The sequence below is a fragment of the Phoca vitulina genome, unplaced genomic scaffold (assembly GCF_004348235.1).
Source record: "Phoca vitulina isolate PV1807 unplaced genomic scaffold, GSC_HSeal_1.0 scaffold45, whole genome shotgun sequence".
NCBI classification, from domain to species: Eukaryota; Metazoa; Chordata; class Mammalia; order Carnivora; family Phocidae; genus Phoca; species Phoca vitulina.
Window position 1 is genome coordinate 9022218 of NW_022589748.1, and position 18215 is coordinate 9040432.

At 42.7% G+C, this 18215-nt stretch overlaps 1 protein-coding gene across 1 annotated transcript in view; it reads right to left on the reverse strand.

Moving 5' to 3' along the window:
- The window catches only part of NIPSNAP2 (nipsnap homolog 2), a 30247-nt gene extending 13177 nt beyond the window's left edge, over positions 1 to 17070 (reverse strand). Inside the window, exons 1-7 of the mRNA XM_032430807.1 lie at positions 16951 to 17070; positions 6705 to 6844; positions 6577 to 6622; positions 3474 to 3568; positions 2854 to 2924; positions 1900 to 2040; positions 958 to 989 (exon numbers count right to left, since the gene is read on the reverse strand). Of these exons, the coding sequence (XP_032286698.1) occupies positions 958 to 989; positions 1900 to 2040; positions 2854 to 2924; positions 3474 to 3568; positions 6577 to 6622; positions 6705 to 6844; positions 16951 to 17042 (617 nt within the window). The 5' untranslated portion in view covers positions 17043 to 17070. The remainder of the gene's footprint in view (positions 1 to 957; positions 990 to 1899; positions 2041 to 2853; positions 2925 to 3473; positions 3569 to 6576; positions 6623 to 6704; positions 6845 to 16950) is intronic.
- Positions 17071 to 18215: the final 1145 nt, after the last annotated feature.

Here is an 18215-nt window from a genome sequence, read left to right on the forward strand (position 1 = left end):
ACCACACTGTCTTGATTACTCTAGCTTTGTAGTCAGTTTTGAAATTGAGAAGTGTGAGTCCTTCAACTTTGTTCTTCTTTTTCAAGGTGGTTTTAGCTATTTTGGGTCCTTTGCATTTCTGAAGCCTTCTGGGGTTTTGACTGGGATTGTGGTGAATTTATAGATCAGTCTGGGGAAAAACTGGTACTTTGCTACTTAAATGAAGAAAAAAAAAGAACAAGCAACTGTGTCATTGTGGTGCTGTTTATATGATAAAAACAACACTCAGGGGCACCTGGGTGGCTCAGTCGTTAAGCGTCTGCCTTCGGCTCAGGTCATGGTCCCAGGGTCCTGGGATTGAGCCCCACATCGGGCTCCCTACTCGGCGGGAAGCCTGCTTCTCCCTCTCCCGCTCCCCCTGCTTGTGCTCCCTCTCTCGCTGTGTGTCTCTCTGTCAAATAAATAAATAAAATCTTTAAAAAAAAAACAACAAAAAAAACCCCCCCAACATTCCAAAAAAGGTAATATCCAAGAAGAATATGAAATAACCTAATGCAACATTGGGGTTTTACTTAAAAAAAAAACCCAGAATCCTTACCTCTTAGAGATATATATAAATATTTATGGATGAAATGACGTATTATTTTATTGTGAAATTTTTAAAAAATTCAATTTAATGATATATTATTCAGGATTTACCTTCAAATAATCTGGGTTGGGAGAGTTAGACCTAAGCAAGGTTGGCCATGTGCTGGTAACGTCTGAAGCTAAGTAGTGGGTATGGAAGGTGGAGAGATCCACAGTATTATTCTCTCTAGTTTTGTATATGTTCAAAAAATTTCATAATAGAAACATCAAATAAAGCAGTCTAGTATCAAATCATGGCTTTATCCCCAGATTTTATTTCTAGAATTAACACTATGACCTAAAATAATCTATTAATAAGATTGCAAACTCACCATTTGGGAATATACTCACCAGTAATTGCCCCATTCAATCATAGTTCCTGGCTGAAAAGAGATTTGGATTTTGGTTTGTTAGTTCTTCTGTGAAGAAATATGGAAATAGTATAAAAAATATCAAATGACAAAACTAACTTAAAAATTACTTTTAATAATGGGAAGTATAACAAATAAAAAAGGTAACAAATTAATATTATTCACCATGCTCATTTCTATTCCATAGTGGGAGTAATATTCTATTCTATTTCATATAAGAAGGCAATATTTACAGTAAGTCATCCAATTATGGTCATCAAAACCATAGTTAGGTCCATCCTCCAGATGTACTGAACTTATGATTAAATTTTGGTATCCATTCAGACTTTACTGTGAAATTTTTAAAAAATTCAATTTAATTGAATCCCTATTTTTTCCCATATAATGGTGAATCTTAGACTATTAAGATCTACTGCTGCAATGTCCTCCTTTTAATAATGTTGCTATGTTGCTATCTGGGGCTTTCTTTCTAGTAGTCACTTAGTGGGGAAACATGAGAGTCTTACAAAATATTATTCCCTTTGACTCTTACAGTGCCGTGTAATTTATTCAGCAGTCTCACATTTATTAGTTGCTCTAGTTCAATTACAGCAAATGCCACATGTTACAGCTAGTCCTGCATGTTAGGTCTCTCCTCTTAAAAACAGCAATGCTACATGGAAAATGTCAAATAATAAACATTATATGGAAGATTATAAAAAACAAAAGAGCTTAGCAGAAGAGAAGGAATGATAAAGAAGAAGATAAAAAAAAAAAAGGAAAGAAGAGAGGGACTGGACAGCGGAGAAAACAAACCAATCAAAATATTATGCCAAACACACATCACAAAATGTAAACTCAACTTTTGTTGCTGGCACTAAGGGGTGCTCACGCCTCCTCACAGAAGAATGAGAGGGCCGTTATCCCGTATTTCAGTACTTACTCGGAGCTGGTAAGATCTGAGTTCATATATATTAGGTCCTGACCGTGGAACAGGCTCATTCCAGAAACTGAACTCCAACAGCAGCTGATTCCTCCTAGAGAGAAGCATGTTGCTTCTTGCCTTGCGGAATTCCACAAATTCCTTTGAGGGGAAAAAAAAAAAAGTGCTCATGATATCCCCTAATATTTACATATAAACCCATTTTAGTACCATTTATGTTCCTCCTATAATAGAATACTATCATAAAAAATGGTCCCAGGTGGCCCGAGACAGCCCTGGTTTACATTTTGTTGAACCAACATAGTAACTATAAGCACTCACTTTCACTCTCAAAAGTGTCCAGATTTAGATGACAAACTACATGGCCATCCTAATTATTTAAGTAACAATGTAAGCAAATTTAATTTCCTACATTTTTAAGTTCTCCTAACGGTGTCTGACAACATATTAATAGAAGTGACATAGAGACTACAAAATACCAGATGGCCCAAAAGCCACTTATATTTGGACTGGGAATCTACACAAAAGGTTTTCTTTCCTAATAATGTATGGCTGTTAAAATTCTCTTCCCTGACCTGCACCTATTACTGAAGGGAGGGGGAGGAGATGGAAGTCAGCCCCAGGGAGAGACTATGTGGTTGGCAGTTCCCGAAGCAGACAGGCGTTAGGTAATCCAGGGCGGACTGTGTCGACCATGCTGACTTACTGGCATCGAAGTACCAGCTCAGCAGTTTCAAAGTACAACTGACTTTTACAATAAGAACTGTTATGTTAATAGTATTACAACTGGTTAATTATGTTTCAATACAGCTTCAAGAATCCAAATAATAAAACTTTACTACAAAGAAGTTTATTACTGTTAAAAAAATGAGGACAGAAAAGAGTCATTTAATTCTGTACTATCATTTATGATATCATTAGTCTGAATAAGTAAACATTTTTCAAAATCATTACCTGATTTTCTCTGAGTTTACTCATGACCTCTGTGAGGGCTGGATAGCCTCCTTCATACCTCCAGAGGTGGACTGAAATATATTTTAAAAGATAACAGACATTTAGAGTTTCACGATACTCTTACCTTGAAAATAGTCTAATACACATAATGTTAACACAAAATTGTAATGTGCCATGTGTTGGCATATGAGTTACACCATAAAGTTTCAATAATGGATTCAAATGTTAAAACAACAAAAAAAAGTAGTTTTTGAAATCAATTACTGGAGAAACTACTTTAACCACAAAACTAGACTGAGACTTGGAAAGCTTTGATTATAAAAACAAGCATTAAGGGGCGCCTGGGTGGCTCAGTCGTTAAGCGTCTGCCTTCGGCTCGGGTCATGATCCCAGGGTCCTGGGATCAAGCCCCACATCGGGCTCCCTGCTCGGCGGGAAGCCTGCTTCTCCCTCTCCCACTCCCCCTGCTTGTGTTCCCTCTCTCGCTGTCTCTCTCTCTGTCAAATAAATAAATAAAAATCTTTAAAAAAAAAAGAAAGCATTAAATTGAATATTATTTAAGTCGTTAACAGTAAAGGCTTAGGGAACAAGTGCTTATTCCAAAGACTCCTGCTCCCTACCAGCTTGGTCCTGCTCGCCGTACCACGTGTTCCAGGTCCCCACCAGAGTGCAGGGGTAATGCTTATCTTCATGAATCTTTGGCAACACCTCTTGACTTGAAGAGAAGAAACAGCAACACTAATTAAACAACTGACAAGATTATACCAGGTCCAACACATGATCAACAACAGGAAAAAGGCCATCTACTCTGTTCTGACAACTGACCTCAGAAATATTTATGATAAAAATACGTGCAGAATTAACCTTTTAGCTGAATTCTACTGCACTCTAATATCCCACTTATCAGAGGCTTAGGTTTCTGTTACCCCAACTGCCTAGAATAGTTGTAAACAACTCAAGTATAGTGATAAAAATGGATAAAGAAGAGCCAAAGGTCCCAGGATTCCAGGAACTACATGGGTCTACTATTTGCTATTTCAGGAAAAAAAAAAAAAAAAAGAAAAAGAAAAGAAAAGAAGCACCTAGGAATGGTGAAGTTTCTAAGAGCTAAGTTCTGCTGGTTCCCAAGATAGGAAGGGGAGAAACAGAAATAGTAGAAAAAGAGCACGGAAGAAGAAATAAGAGAAGGAAGTGATGTTTGAAATAGGGGAGACAACAGAAGCGGCACGAGCAGGCAGAGGGGGCAGGGGCAGAGAGCAAGCTGGCTGTAAGGAGGGAAGAAGAAGACAGACCTAGAACCCAACACAGTCTGGAAGCAACCCAGTTCTAACAGTCCCCGAGGGCATCAACATGGCAGAGGAACCCAAATTAAAGATACAGCATGGAGCCTAAATTAGGTTCTATTCAATTCAACCCGCTGACGGGACTTAAGAAGTATCCTACAGTCCCATGTGCACACCCCCCAAGTTCATTACCAGTGATTGTGCAGGACTAGCAGGAAGGCCATGACAGTCATGGCCGTGTATTAATTTAACAGAGGTGCCAGAGCTTGGCTCCAGGGAAACCTTCCTATGGTACAGATTCTAATATACAGAGCAAGGCAAAAGGAAGAGACAGAACTGTGCCATCCCAAAATAAAAGCTAAAACCTGCACACTTTTTGAATAGAAAAATTATGATGAAAAAGTACAATACAGATTCAACAATAAATGCAAAAGGATATCAAGGGTCGGAAATGGAACCCGTTCGAACTATCTGCTGACACTGAGTGAAAATTAAGTTCGTGATCACCACCAGAGGCTGGGGCACGAGAACTGAGTGTATATGCAGTTAACAGAGAAAAGCTCAGAATGGTCTTCTGTCTAACTAAACGAAAACCTGTCCATTTTCATGACCTTGTACAATGACCACACCATGTGTGTTTTCTGAAATGCCATACACATGGTGTGGTCACTGTACAGGTCAAAAAAGATTTATGTTAGAAATAACATGGGGCTGATGGAAATCAGGGGTGGGGAAAGATGGATTATGTCAAGTTACTGGAAATGGATTTCCTTTTTTGTCATGACATAAACAACCCTGAATGAGAGCCAATGTAGAAGAAAATCTGTACAGATGACCCATGTGGGGTCCAGAAAGGGGCTGGGGCCTGACGGTGAGGCCTAGGTTATTCACCAATACAAAGTCGTATCTTCTTTGTTGGGGACTCCAAAGCTGCTCTTGGAAGCCCTGGCTTTCCTTACATGAATGAAGGCTGTAAGGAAGGTAGTACTTGTACCCAGAACTGGCTGGGTTGGGCAGAACCTCATCATTGGGGCCCCTAAAAACCAGGCAGGAGTTAAGTCTTGATGTACTGAAAACAGAGAGCTGCTGAAAGTTTCAGAGAAAAGAAAAAAACAGGATGAAGGAAAAAGGAGAACTTCAGGGAGATCATTTTGACAAACTTATAAGCAATGGACTGGGTGTGGGGTAGGGTACAGGTACAATCTTGAGGCCAGGAAGGCAGTCAGCAAGGAGGTTACTCAGAAATGCGGCTCAACAGGCTGGGAGAGGGAGATGGAGACGGAAATGAAAGAGAACCAAAATGCAAGTCAAACGAAGAATGCACAGCTCTTAGCAACCAATTGCAAAGAACTAAGGAAAAGGTTAAATAAAACCATGGTGACTGACACATGTGGGAAGCAGGAAGGGCCAGGTGATTCTACATGTTGAATTTGAAGGGGGAGGAAGACATCCAAATGGAAATATGAATAGACAGGAAATGAAAATCTGAGACAGGTGATGAAGTGATACAAACAGGACAGGAAAGATAATCCAGGGAAACATTAGCATAGACAAGAAATTTCATTTTATGAACAAAGATTTAGAAATAAGCATTTGCTTTGTTTTAGGACATTTTTAAATAAAGAGAACTGTGCTGAGGTGATTAAGAAACTCTATGCTAATGCTGTATTTCATGAATCACCTCCCAAAATAAAACAACAAAAGATTTTTGCATCTGAAAATTATGCTGATTCTGATGACAAAATCATTTGCTTTCTCATGAAAGTAGCAGATATGAAAGGTAAAAAAATGCTTTTTAATGATGTTTGCTCACAATTGATCATTAAAATACAATTTGTTAGCTTACTTAAGAACGAATACACTTCTCTCTTTGGTCTTAAAGTTTACAAATTCTGTAAAAGCATATGGATCTCATTATCATATGAAAATCTGCCAAAGGGACTTAAATCCTGGTGAATGAAGACTTGAGAAGAAATGGTGGCTATATTCAAATACATACAGGACTTTCGTGTGGCAATTTTACTTAGAGGTAAAACTGGAAACAACAGAGAGCACAGGGATGTGAGTTCTAATTCATAACACTCAAAGCTATCCAGAGATGGAATGTATGAATGTACTTAAACACACCAGTCAGGAAGGTCTGCAGAAAGGACTCAAGCACGGATGAGTAGATGGACTAGACGGACTTATAAGGTGCCTTCCAACCTTAAGGGTCTAGAACATTCTAATGTCTGAGAGCTTATGTGATGAGTTACCCGTGTGAGTCCTTAAAATCAAAATGCCCTTAGCAATCCCACACAGAGCTCAACTTAAGAGCCTCTGAACATTCAGCTTCAAGAAGAGGGATCAAAGATCTCACTCTGCTATCAAGTGTTAGCTGAACCAACAAATATTCAAATTGTTAATTTTCCCCAAGTAAAGGATAGTTTGGTATACACACCAAATTTTGTTGTATGCTTCTAGGCATTCCGGTTTAACATTGTGAACTGAAACAAAAGAAAATTCAACGATAAACTTATGAACAAAGGGAAAAAAGTCAACTATGAAGAGAGCAAACCTATCACTCACACTGCAATTTGTATAGACTGCTTGTTTCCTTTTTGGCTAGGAGATTAGAGTGAGCATCTTTTCTTGGATCAACTTTCCGGACAAATAAGGATTTTAACCAGCTGTCTTCTCGCGGTCTATTATTGGAGGACGTCAATCTCCTATGAATAACAAATATAAAAATTTGAGTCTCGTTAGCAGTATGAAGATTTCAGCATCTTTAGATAATGTCACATAGTACATTGTTTTCGTAAAATCAATCCACTCAGCAAACATGCCTTGAGCACCTATTCTAGGCACTGTTACAGAACCTGGGATACCACAAAGTGTCCACTCTCCATTAGGAGCAAAGTGTAAGAGATGTAACTTGTGGTTCTCCTAAGAGAGTTCTTTTTTTTTTTTTTAAGTTATAAGTATAGTTGGCATACAATGTTATTTGCGTTTCAGGCATACAACATATTGATTCAACAATTCTATACACTAAGCTATGTAAGTGCAGTTACCATCTGTCATCATTCAGCATTACTACAGTATTACTGACTACATTCCCCATGTTGTACTTTTCATCCCTGTGACTTATTTTATACCTGCAAGTTCGTACCTCTTTTAAGATTTTATTCATTTATTTGAGAGAGAGAGAGACTGAGTGTGGGGAGAGGGGCAAAGAGAGAGAGAATCCCAAGCAGGCTCTGTGCTGAGTGCAGAGCCCGACATGGGGCTTGATCTCATGACCCTGAGATCATGACTTGAGCCAAAATTGGACGCTTAACCAACTGAGCCACTCAGGTGCCCCTGGAAGTTTGTACCTCTTAATTCCCTTCACCTATGTTGCCCATCCCCCCTCCACCCACGTCCTCTCTGGTAATTACCGGTTTGTTCTCTATAGTTAAGAGTTTGTTTCTTTGTTCATTTGTTTTGTTTTTTAGATTCCACATATAAGTGAAATTGTATGGTATTTGTCTTTCTCTGACTTATTTTACTTAGCACAATACCCTTCAGTTCCACCATGTTGTCACATGATCTCATTCTTTTTTTATGGCTGAATAACATTCCATTGTGTATATGTGTGTATATATACGTATATCTATACATATCATATCTTCTTTATCCATTCATCTATTGATAAACATTTGGGTTGCTTCCATATCTTGACTATGGTAAATAATGCTGCAATAAACATATGGGTGCATATATCTTCTTAAATTAGTGTTTTCATTTTCTTTGGTTAAATACCCAGTAGCGGAATTACTAGACTGTATGGTATTTTTCTTTTTCCCTGTGTTTCTTATGCTGTACCCTTCATCCTTGTGATGTATTCATTCCATAACTGCAAGCCTTAAACCTCCTAGTCCCCTTGGCATTTCTATTTTTAATTTTTTGAGGACCCTCCATATTGTTTTTCACAATGGCTGAATCAATTTATATTCCCATCAGCGCATGAGGATTCCCTTTTCTCCACATCCTTGCCAACACTTGTTATGTCTTATCTTTTTGATACTAGACATTTTGACAGATGTAAGGTGATATCTCATTGTGGTTTTGATTTGCATTTCCCTGATGATTAGTGAGGTTGAACATCTTTTCAGAGAGTTCATATTTATCTTTGCCATTTCTGCTATGTGTTTTTCCCTCCTCCAAAGCAACTTCTGACATAGAAAAAATATATATGGTAACCTAGAATAGTCAGTTTCATAGAGAAAGAAAGTAGTAGAGTGGTTGCTAGAAGATAAGGCGAGAGGAGAATGGGGAGTTATTGTTTAACTGGCACAGAGTTTGGGAAGATGAAAAAGTTCTGGAGATAGATGGTGGTAATAGCTGCAGAACAGTGTGAATTTACTTAATGTTACTACTGAACTGTACACAAATATGATTAAAGTGGCAAGTTTTATGTTATATATACTCTACCACAATAAATAAGTGTGAAAATATACAGGGAAAATGAAATAAATTCTTTCTTTAAAAAAAATTATATCGGGGCGCCTGGGTGGCTCAGTTGGTTAAGCGTCTGCCTTCGGTTCAAGTCATGATCTTGGGGTCCTGGGATCGAGCCCCGCATCAGGCTCCCTGCTCGGTGGACAGTCTGCTTCTCTCTCTCCCTCTGCTGCTCCCTCTGCTTGTGCTCTCTCTCTGGCTCTCTCTCTCAAATAAATAAATATATTTTTTAAAAAACCCAAATTTAAGAATACAAATTTCATTGACACACTTTTTTTTTTTTAAGATTTTATTTATTTATTTGACAGAGAGAGAAGGAGACAGTGAGAGAGGGAACACAAGCAGGGGGAGTGGGAGAGGGAGAAGCGGGCTTCCCGCTGCGCAGGGAGCCCGATGAGGGGCTCAATCCCAGGACCCTGGGATCATGACCTGAGCCGAAGGCAGACGCTTAACGACTGAGCCACCCAGGTGCCCCCGACACACAATTTTCTCATTTTCATTTTATAATTTCTACTATACAGACTGTTAGAAAGTGAGGATAAATTTGACTGAACTATATATATATATAACAAACTGTATTTTAACTATGAACTTTTAAGTGCACGTTTAAGTTCCATTCGCTTGCTAGTCAGATTCCAAATCTCCCTAGAGGGCAGTGTAGCATTATCGGCATCAAAATTAAATCTGTGTAAGCCTTTCAGCCCAATAATTGTACTAGTAATTTTGTCTTACAGGCAGCATTATTCAGACAAGTGCACAAAGCTGAATGCACAAGAAATTTTATTAGCGCCTTGTTTCCAAGTTTATACATTATGCTATTTCACCAAGTGTAGCTACCAGATATGTTCATATATGTTACATCGCTCTTATAGTACCACTGACTATATTCTTTATGCTTTGCCTTTACTTGTGTGTGTGTGTATATATATAATTTTAAAGATTTTATTTATTTATTTGACAGAGAGACACAGCGAGAGAGGGAACACAAGCAGGGGGAGTGGGAGAGGGAGAAGCAGGCTTCCCGCGGAGCAGGGAGCCCGATGCGGGGCTCCATCCCAGGACCCTGAGATCATGACCTGAGCCGAAGGCAGACGCTTAACGACTGAGCCACCCAGGAGCCCCTCTTTTGTATATTTTTAAGTACATAGTTAGCCCCATAGTAAAATCGCTTAAAGCACTTAGGAAAGCACCTGACATATGGTAAAAGTTTAAAAAATTAAGTTTTTAAAACTACTTTTTCAATAAAAACTTTTAAAATTAAAAGAATAAATTATACATAAAATTATTAGCCTTTTAGCAAAACCCAAAACCATATAGTGTTTGTTTCTGTTTTCAATTTATTCTGATTATATAAATAAATTAATTCTGAAGGCGGCAATTCTCCAAATGACCACAGTAAAATTTATGTCAATAAAAACATTTTGTCAATTTGTTTAAGTGTTTTAAACATATCACGTTTTGGGATATTTGCTTAATAACATCGTGAAGCACAATGGCAAGCATGTAAAATTAGTGATATACAAAGCAGAAAGTTTTAAGATTTTTTAATAAGACTATATAATTCCTGTTTTTTATTTTAGATTTTAAGTTCACTAGACAGAAACTGTGTTTAAAAATTTGGGGGGTGGCTAAATAAATTGTAAGAGCTTAGGAATAACTATTATGAATAATTAAGAAAGGGGTACAATGAAAGTTTCTAAAAATATCAGCATTAGGGAATTTCATTTAAAATAACAAATATTCACCAAAGCAACCACTACTAACAGTTTTTAATTCCAGAAATGCACAGACATGCATCATGTGTACAGATATTTAATTTCTACATTTAATACTCTATAAACTGAGAACATTTATTAGCACCTTGTTTCCAGTTTTTTCCTGGTATAAGCAATTTAGATAACCATTAACAGGGACTGGTCAAATAAATTTGGAATATCCAAAATCAGAATAGAATGCAACCATTAAAAAGAATGAAGTAGATCTACATGCACTGATATGTTGATATTTCTGAAAATAAATTATGTGGAAAAAGCAGGTACAGAACTGTACCATAAATACACAAAGTAAACTGTTAATAGTGGTGATATCTGGGGAATGTGACTGGGCGTGGGGTGGGAGTAGAGTTTTTCCTTTTCACTGTATAGCCTTCTGGACTATTTGACAAATTTTCCATATACACACATTATTATTATACTTAAAATTAGCTATAAAAGTGCACGTCAGTAGTCTTTATAACATCATACATACGCTGAGTGGCACTTTACAGAGGGTGGGGTGGGGGGCAGTACAGTCTACAAAACATTAGACTTTATTTTTATTGTTTTCCCGAAGATTTTATTTTTTAAGTAATCTCTACACCCAACGTGGGGGCTGGAGAGATCAGGAGTTGCATGCTCTACCAACTGAGCCAGCCAGGCACCCCACAGAATATTAGACTTTAAATAGAATAAGCATTATGTGCCATGGAGCGCCTGGGTGGTGCAGGCGGTTAAGTGTCCGATTCTTGGCTTTGGCTCAGGTCATGATCTCAGGTGAGACTGAGCCCTGCGCCCCGCGGTGGGCTCCAATCAGTGCAGAGCCTGCTTGAGACTCTCCCTCTCCCCGCTGCATGCTTTCTCTCTAAAATAAATAAATAAATCTTAAGAAAAAAAATAAGCATTATGTGCCAGGCTCTGTGGATATAAAGGTGAACCAGATGCTTCGCCTATTCAGTCTCATAGGAAAAACACAGTAAGCATCGAGCGGTCTCAGATACTATAGACTTACACACACACACACACGCACGCATGCACGCACACTGTCGGAGCTCAAGGGAATGAACCACTGGCTTGGCCTGTTAGGAGAGGAACTCCAGCTGACCTTCTGGCTCTGTCTCGGAAGACAACACAGACTGGTGGACAAGGCAGGCGATAATCCCGTCAAAAGGAACAACATGTCCAGGGGCATGGAGTCATGAAGCTGTACGGCGTATTTCTGAGCAGCAAAGAGTTCAGTAAGGCAGGAGAACAGGGTGTGGGAGGATGGTGAGAGAACGAATGGGAAGGCAAGGAGGGCAGAGTGGTTAGGTTAGGCTCGCGCACCGTGCCCACCAGCCAGATTTTATCCTGTACATGGTGCAACGCTAGCAAGTCTGTGAAAAGCAGCCTGGCGGTGGTGTGGTGGGTGGACGACGACAACAAAGGCAGGGAGCATGGTTCCTGGGCTTCCTGCTGGCTGACGCATTCAGTACTCACCGGATGGACCAACGGACAGTCCTGGGTTACGACTATGGTGGGAGCAATGAAAGGGAAGGAATACCTTCAAAAGATATTCCTGAGGTAAAAAGCAGAAGACACGGGTCCTGACTAGGTGTCTAGACAGTGTTGTGATTTAGTTGGAGCAAACCACAGATGGGAAATACATTTAACACTGAGACCACAGGATGAGGCAGCAGTGGTGAAATGGATTTCATTCACTTGAGCACCAAATATCTATTGACTGTGCATCGCACGTGCCAAGCACTGGGCCAGGCTGAGGCTATAAAGATGAGTACACCCGGCCCTGACTTCACAGAGCTGTCTGCTGGTGGGAGCGGACGGACAACCATGATCACAGCCCAACGGGAGCTAAGTCCTCGATGGACACATGAGGTAGTGGTTGTGACAGCGGTGGGGGCAGAGGAAATGGAGTCTAAGTTGGCCTGGGGGAGACATGAACCAATTCTCTGAAGAAGGACTTGTTGAACTGAAGACTTGAAAGATGAGGAACACTTGTCAGGTAGATGCCCAGGAGAGGAAGCAGAACCATACCTGCCAAAGCCAAGAGTATGTGAATACAGAAGGAGATGAGGGGGAGAGAGGAGGCTGAAGGGCCTGATCCAAAAAGTCTTGCATGAAAGCAGTCCCCTCCTCACCACCAAACACCCTGCCACCCCAATAAACCTGTCTTCCACACTGCTGCTACAGAGAGCTATCTCCTAACTTTTCATTTTTAAAAACTACACAGAGGAGCACCTGGGTGGCTCAGTCGTTAAACATCTGCCTTTGGCTCAGGTCATGATCCCAGGGTCCTGGGATCGAGCCCCGCATAGGGCTCTCTGCTCCACGGGGGGTCTGCTTCTCCCTCTGCCCCTCCCCAAATCTTGTGTGCCTCACACTCTCTCTCTCAAATAAATAAATAAAATCTTTAAATAAAAACTGCAAAGAGATGAAGGAACAGTATAATGAAGACCTCTATACCCTGCATGTAGGTGAAAAAATGATGAACATTTTATCATTTTAAATCTTTCTATATATATTTGCTTTTTTATTTTTACCAAACCGTTTGAAAGCAGAGCACAGACACTACGATACTTCATCCCTAAATGCTTCAGTATGCACCTCCTAAGAACAAAGAGAAAACCATGATATGATTTTCACATCCGAGGAAAAGAATAATTCTATCTAATATACATTTCATATATTAAACTGTCCCCAGGGACGCCTGGGTGGCTCAGTTGGTTAAGCGTCTGCCTTTGGCTCAGGTCGTGATCCTGGGGCCCTGGGATAGAGCCTGCTGAGCAGGGAGCCTGCATCTCCCTCTCCCTGCCACTCCCCCTGCTTGTGCTCTCACTCTCCCTCTGTCAAATAAATAAAATCTTAAAAAAAAAAAAAATTGAAACAAAAAACTGTCCCGTTGTTCCCAAAATGTCTTTTATAGTTTTTCTTGGCAAGGGTAGGGTGGGGTGGGATGGGAAAGAAAAGGGATTAGCATCCAGTCCAAGTTCGCGTCATAGAGATCTTTCTAATAGGAAAAAGTTCTGCTCAGAATTCTTTAGTTGTCCCCTTCACCAACAGGTTCAAGTCCTTACTCTTCATAGGACTCCAGACAAGTGTTGCCAAGAGTTGAGGTAGGGGAATGGTGAGAGAGAAGGTAGAGTCAAGATGTGCTGGAGGTAGAACTGACAGATCTGGCAGCTGGCTAGCTGGGAGAGAGCAAGACGGGGTGGGTTTGGGGCCACTAAATGGAAGATGTACCATTTCTGGGGAGAGAACCCGGGAGGGACAAGCAGGTTCTGTAGGAGGAAGAGGAGTTAAATTCTGGGTACAAAGGCATCTCAAGGACCAGTAGGACACTAGAGCAATGTCCACTAAGCAACTGGAACTCCAGGCCTGGCACTGAGCAGAGCTGGCAAATAAGTCTGCTGGGAAGGCTTCCTCCTTCCCCTCTGAAATCCCTCTCACAAGGTCACTCAGACTCCTGTTGGCAAATCCAGTTTTCTGTCATCTTAACTTTTTAGCAGCATCTGGCACAGTTGACCACCACCTCCTTGAAATACCTCCCCTTGGGCACTGCCACAAGCAGTGAGTGACCTCGCTGGCTCCTCCTTCCCAGTCTCCCTTGCTGCCTCTCCTTCCTACATCTAGCCTGTGAATGAATGTTCCTTCCTTCCTTCCTTCCTTCTTCCCTTCCTTTTTTTTTTTTTTAATTTAAATTCAAGCTAGTTAACATATAGTGTAGTATTGGTTTCAGGAGCAGAATTTATTGATTCATCACTTACATATAACACCCGGTGCTCATCCCAACAAGTGCCCTCCTTAATGTCTATCATCCATCTAGCCCACCCCCCAGCCCTGTTTGTTCTCCATATTTGATTCTCTTATGGTTTGCCTCTGTTTTTATCTCATTTTATTTTTCCTTCCCTTCCCCTATGTTCATCTGTTGTGTGTCTTAACTTCCACATACGAGTGAAATTATATATGTCTTTCTCTGACTGACTTAATTTGCTTAGCGTAACACCCTCTAGTTCTATCCACGTTGTTGCAAATGGCAAGATTTTATTCTTTTTGAAGCCTGAGTAATATTCCAGTGTGTCTGTCTGTCTGTCTGTCTATCTGTCTATCTATCTATCTATCCATCTTCTTTATCCATTCATCAGTTGATGGACATTTGGGTTCTTTCCATAATTTGGCTAGCCTGTGAATGTTGACACACCTCAGGGCCTGTTTCTTAGCCCCTTCTCTATCCACACTCTTCAAGCAATCTCCTCCATTCCTATGGTTTTAAAAAATGTTTTATTAAGAAAAATTTCAATTAAATGCAATACAGTATAATGAAACCCACGGATCTATCAACATTTGGCATTCCTATATACCAACAACTCCCAAATGTAACCTGTAGTCCAGACATCTCCTTTGAGGGTCAAATAGATCAAACAGGCCAAATGCCTTTCCATTTGAATAGCTCACAGCCATCTCAAACTTTACCAGGTTCAAAAGTGCTCTGGATTCCCGTCTCCCCACCCTGTATCTGTTCTTCCTCCTCCCAATTAGGAGCAAGCTCCCAGATGGCAACAACTTTATGCACGGATATTTCCCAACAGCGCCTGGCACATGGTGGGAACTCATATGCCTGTGGAACCAGTGACTTTCAGTAAATGGCACCGGCATCTGCCCATTTCGTCACTACCCTTGATTCTGTCTCCTTTCCAAAATCAGACTGATATGTTAAAAACATAGATCAGATCATGTCACACTAGAATGTATACCCTTAAATGTCTTCCACGGCTCTTGGTATAAAATCCAAACTCTCTAAAATGGCTTGCAAGGCCTGGAATCATAGGGCTCGTGCTCCCTGCCACCTGTCTTCTGGCCCGTCTTCCCTTCACTCCTATGTTCCATCTTCCTAGGCTTTTCTGGAGTTTCCTGGTATGCCTTACTCCTTCCCAGTCAGGGCTTTCCTGCACACTGACCCTTCAGGTCTCAGCTTAATGGCACCTTCCTGGAGAGGCCTTCCATGATCTCACGGGGTAGGTTCCCTGATCTTCTCTCACACCACCTACTTCAATCTTTAAGTCTATATGAATTTTTACCTCTGCCATGGCTTCCTGGGGATAGTGACCACGGCTATTATGCTGAGTTCCACAAGGCTTCAAAGACATCGTATACATTCAAAATTTGTAGAATCAGTGAATTAATTGGGTCTAGATTGAGTCCCAAAAAACTCCTACAGTTAAGACAGTCAAAAGATACAGGGGGCCTGAGAGAGTAATCCAAGAGCCAACAGGTTGGGCTTCAGTTTCAAGAGCATTTGGCCCCAGCAGGAAGTGGGGGTACTGGGCAGACCCAGGTCCAAATCTCCAATTTACTAGCTTTGTGACTTTGGGCACTTTAGGTGAATATGTTGGGTGAACACCTTCAGCCTCAGCTGTCTTTTTGGAAAGAAGAAAATATGAATTTCAGTTTATCACCTGTGTGGAAAAAAACAAGACACAGTGGATGCTCAATAACAGAACAAAAATAAGAGGTTGACTTGTTAATCAACTTGGAAACATAAACATCAAATTTGGAAATACAAGTTGGGCATCGGTCCTAGGAAAGGTGTTGGGCCTGATAAACTTGAGTTCAAATGCCTTTTCTAGCTAGCTGTCTCACCCTCTTTGAGGTTCCATCTCATTTGTAAAATGCAGATCCTGTTACTTAAGATTGCTTCTAGGATTAGATTAAATAAACTCTCTGGCTCATAGTCAGAGTTTAACAAACAGGCAGTCCCTTTACTCTCTCGTTAAGTGACGACTGAATTTTCTAAAGGCTCATTATTTAACTACAAACAGGTAACGTTCAAATTTTCCAATGTAAAGAAAACAAGAAAGCCAAATCTGCGTGTAAGTCAGTATGAGGTGGGTTTTTGAACATGGGAAACAAGAACGGATGTCAAAGGGATGAATTAAACCGAATATTTGATCCAATGCGTTTTGAAGAAGTTTAAACTTGAACCCAATGTTGATAACTTGTACGTACTTTTTGACCCGTTACCTACTTTTCAATGCAAGTCGGACTGTTCGTAGTGCTGAGACTTCCCCACTACTCCCTTGCGTCTCCCTGAGGGCTCACCCCGGAGGAGTTGTTTTATTTCTTCCTCACCACCTCGGAGGTTAAGTAGTATCTCTACTGCCATCTGCAGACGCAGACATCGCGGCTTCGCGCGGACGCGCAGCCTTCTCCGGGCGCCCGCGACAAGCCGGAGGCCGAGGCCAGGGCCTGGGGCCTCAGCCGCGCGCGCGCCCTCGGCCACCGCTCGGGTGGCGCCGGGTCAAGGTCCCGCAGGCCGGGCCCGCACGGCCCGCGGACGTGGCCCTGGCACCGAGCGCCGTCCCCGCCGTGACCTTGAGCCCGGCAAGCCCGGAACGCGCTCCGACTCTGCCGAGGCTCCCGCCCGCCCCGGCCGGGCCGACCGCGGCCTCGGACCTGCAGCCCCGGCGGCCATGCCCGAGGGAGCGCTGCCGGGCCGGGGCGGAGACCCGCGCCGGGGGACCCCGCGCCCTCCGCCCCGCGGCGGCCACTCCCCGGCCGCTCCCGGAAAGGGCGGCGCTGCTCACCGGAGCGCGAGCTGGAGGCTGCAGGGGGCGGCCCGCCGCAGGACGCCGCCGGCCGAGGCCGCTCCGCGGGCGTGTAGTACTCGCGCCGCCATCTTGCTCTGGCGCCTGGGCTCCCACCCACCCGGGCCGCCGCTGACGCCGCCGCCGCCGCCGCCGCCGCGACCCCTCCCCCGGCCGGGCCCGCCGAGGCTGGGGCGGGGCGGGGCGGGGCGGGGCGGGGCGCGCGACCGCTGCAGCGCCGAGCGCCGCCGCCAGGGGCAGCAGCGCGCACGGTCCCCGCGCGGGGAGGCCCGCAGCTGTGAGGAAGGCGCGCTGGCCGGAGAGGACTACACCAGGAGGCAGTAATCCCCTGCGAAAGGAGCTGGGTGTCCTGAACAGGGTGCGCAAGAGGAACGTGGGCAAGGCTTTACTGTACAAGAAAAGAGTAACACTGTGTTAAATCCAGGCTTCTCCCCCAATACCTTTTGAACTTGGTACCGTGTAAATATATTACCTTTTCAAACCAAAGCCAGACCCCAAACAACGCTTTAATAAAAACATTCTGGATGAAAACATACTCAAGTTATCTCGTAGTCTTGGGACTACATTGTTCCTGTTCATTTCAACACTGGCGGGCGCTGGTCGGGCCTCCACTGTCAAGCCGGTCCAGTCTAGTAGCAGCAGGATGTGAAACGATTGGGTGTGTCAAGTGTTGAAGAGGTTCTCGGGACGGGAGGGGGGCACAGACGGGAGATCGGGTAAGTGGCCGTGGCTGTGAAGCAGAGGATAGAGGCCGAGTTGCTGGCACAACAGCGCAGTCCCAAGGGAAGAGGAGTTGACCAGTGGAAGGGAGGACATCTCGGCCAAGAAAACAACTTAAAGGCCTGGCTCAGGATGGGCAATGTATCCTGGGTAAGATAAAAGAGCCACAGGTGTAACCTTGAAAACTGCAACCAAGAGGGGGTAGGCAGAAAGGGAGCTAGACAGTGAGAGAAGGGGGAGGCACAGGGAAGAGTAGAGGCCCCAGCCAGCAAGGGGAGCATTTGAAGGACAGTGCAAGAGTCTGCAGAGGCCAAGAAGAAAATGCCCTCAGGACTGGGTAGCTGGGAGGTCTCCTTTACCCAGGCCAGTCTCTGCATAAGAGGGGTGGGGGCAGGAACTGCGCTTCTTGGAGGCAAAGGAAGGATTGGAGCTTAAAGGGTGCAGTTTTCTGACTGGGGGGAATATTTGAACATGTTAATATGTCAAGGAGCCGCCAGGGAGGACACAAGGGGTCCTGTGGATGG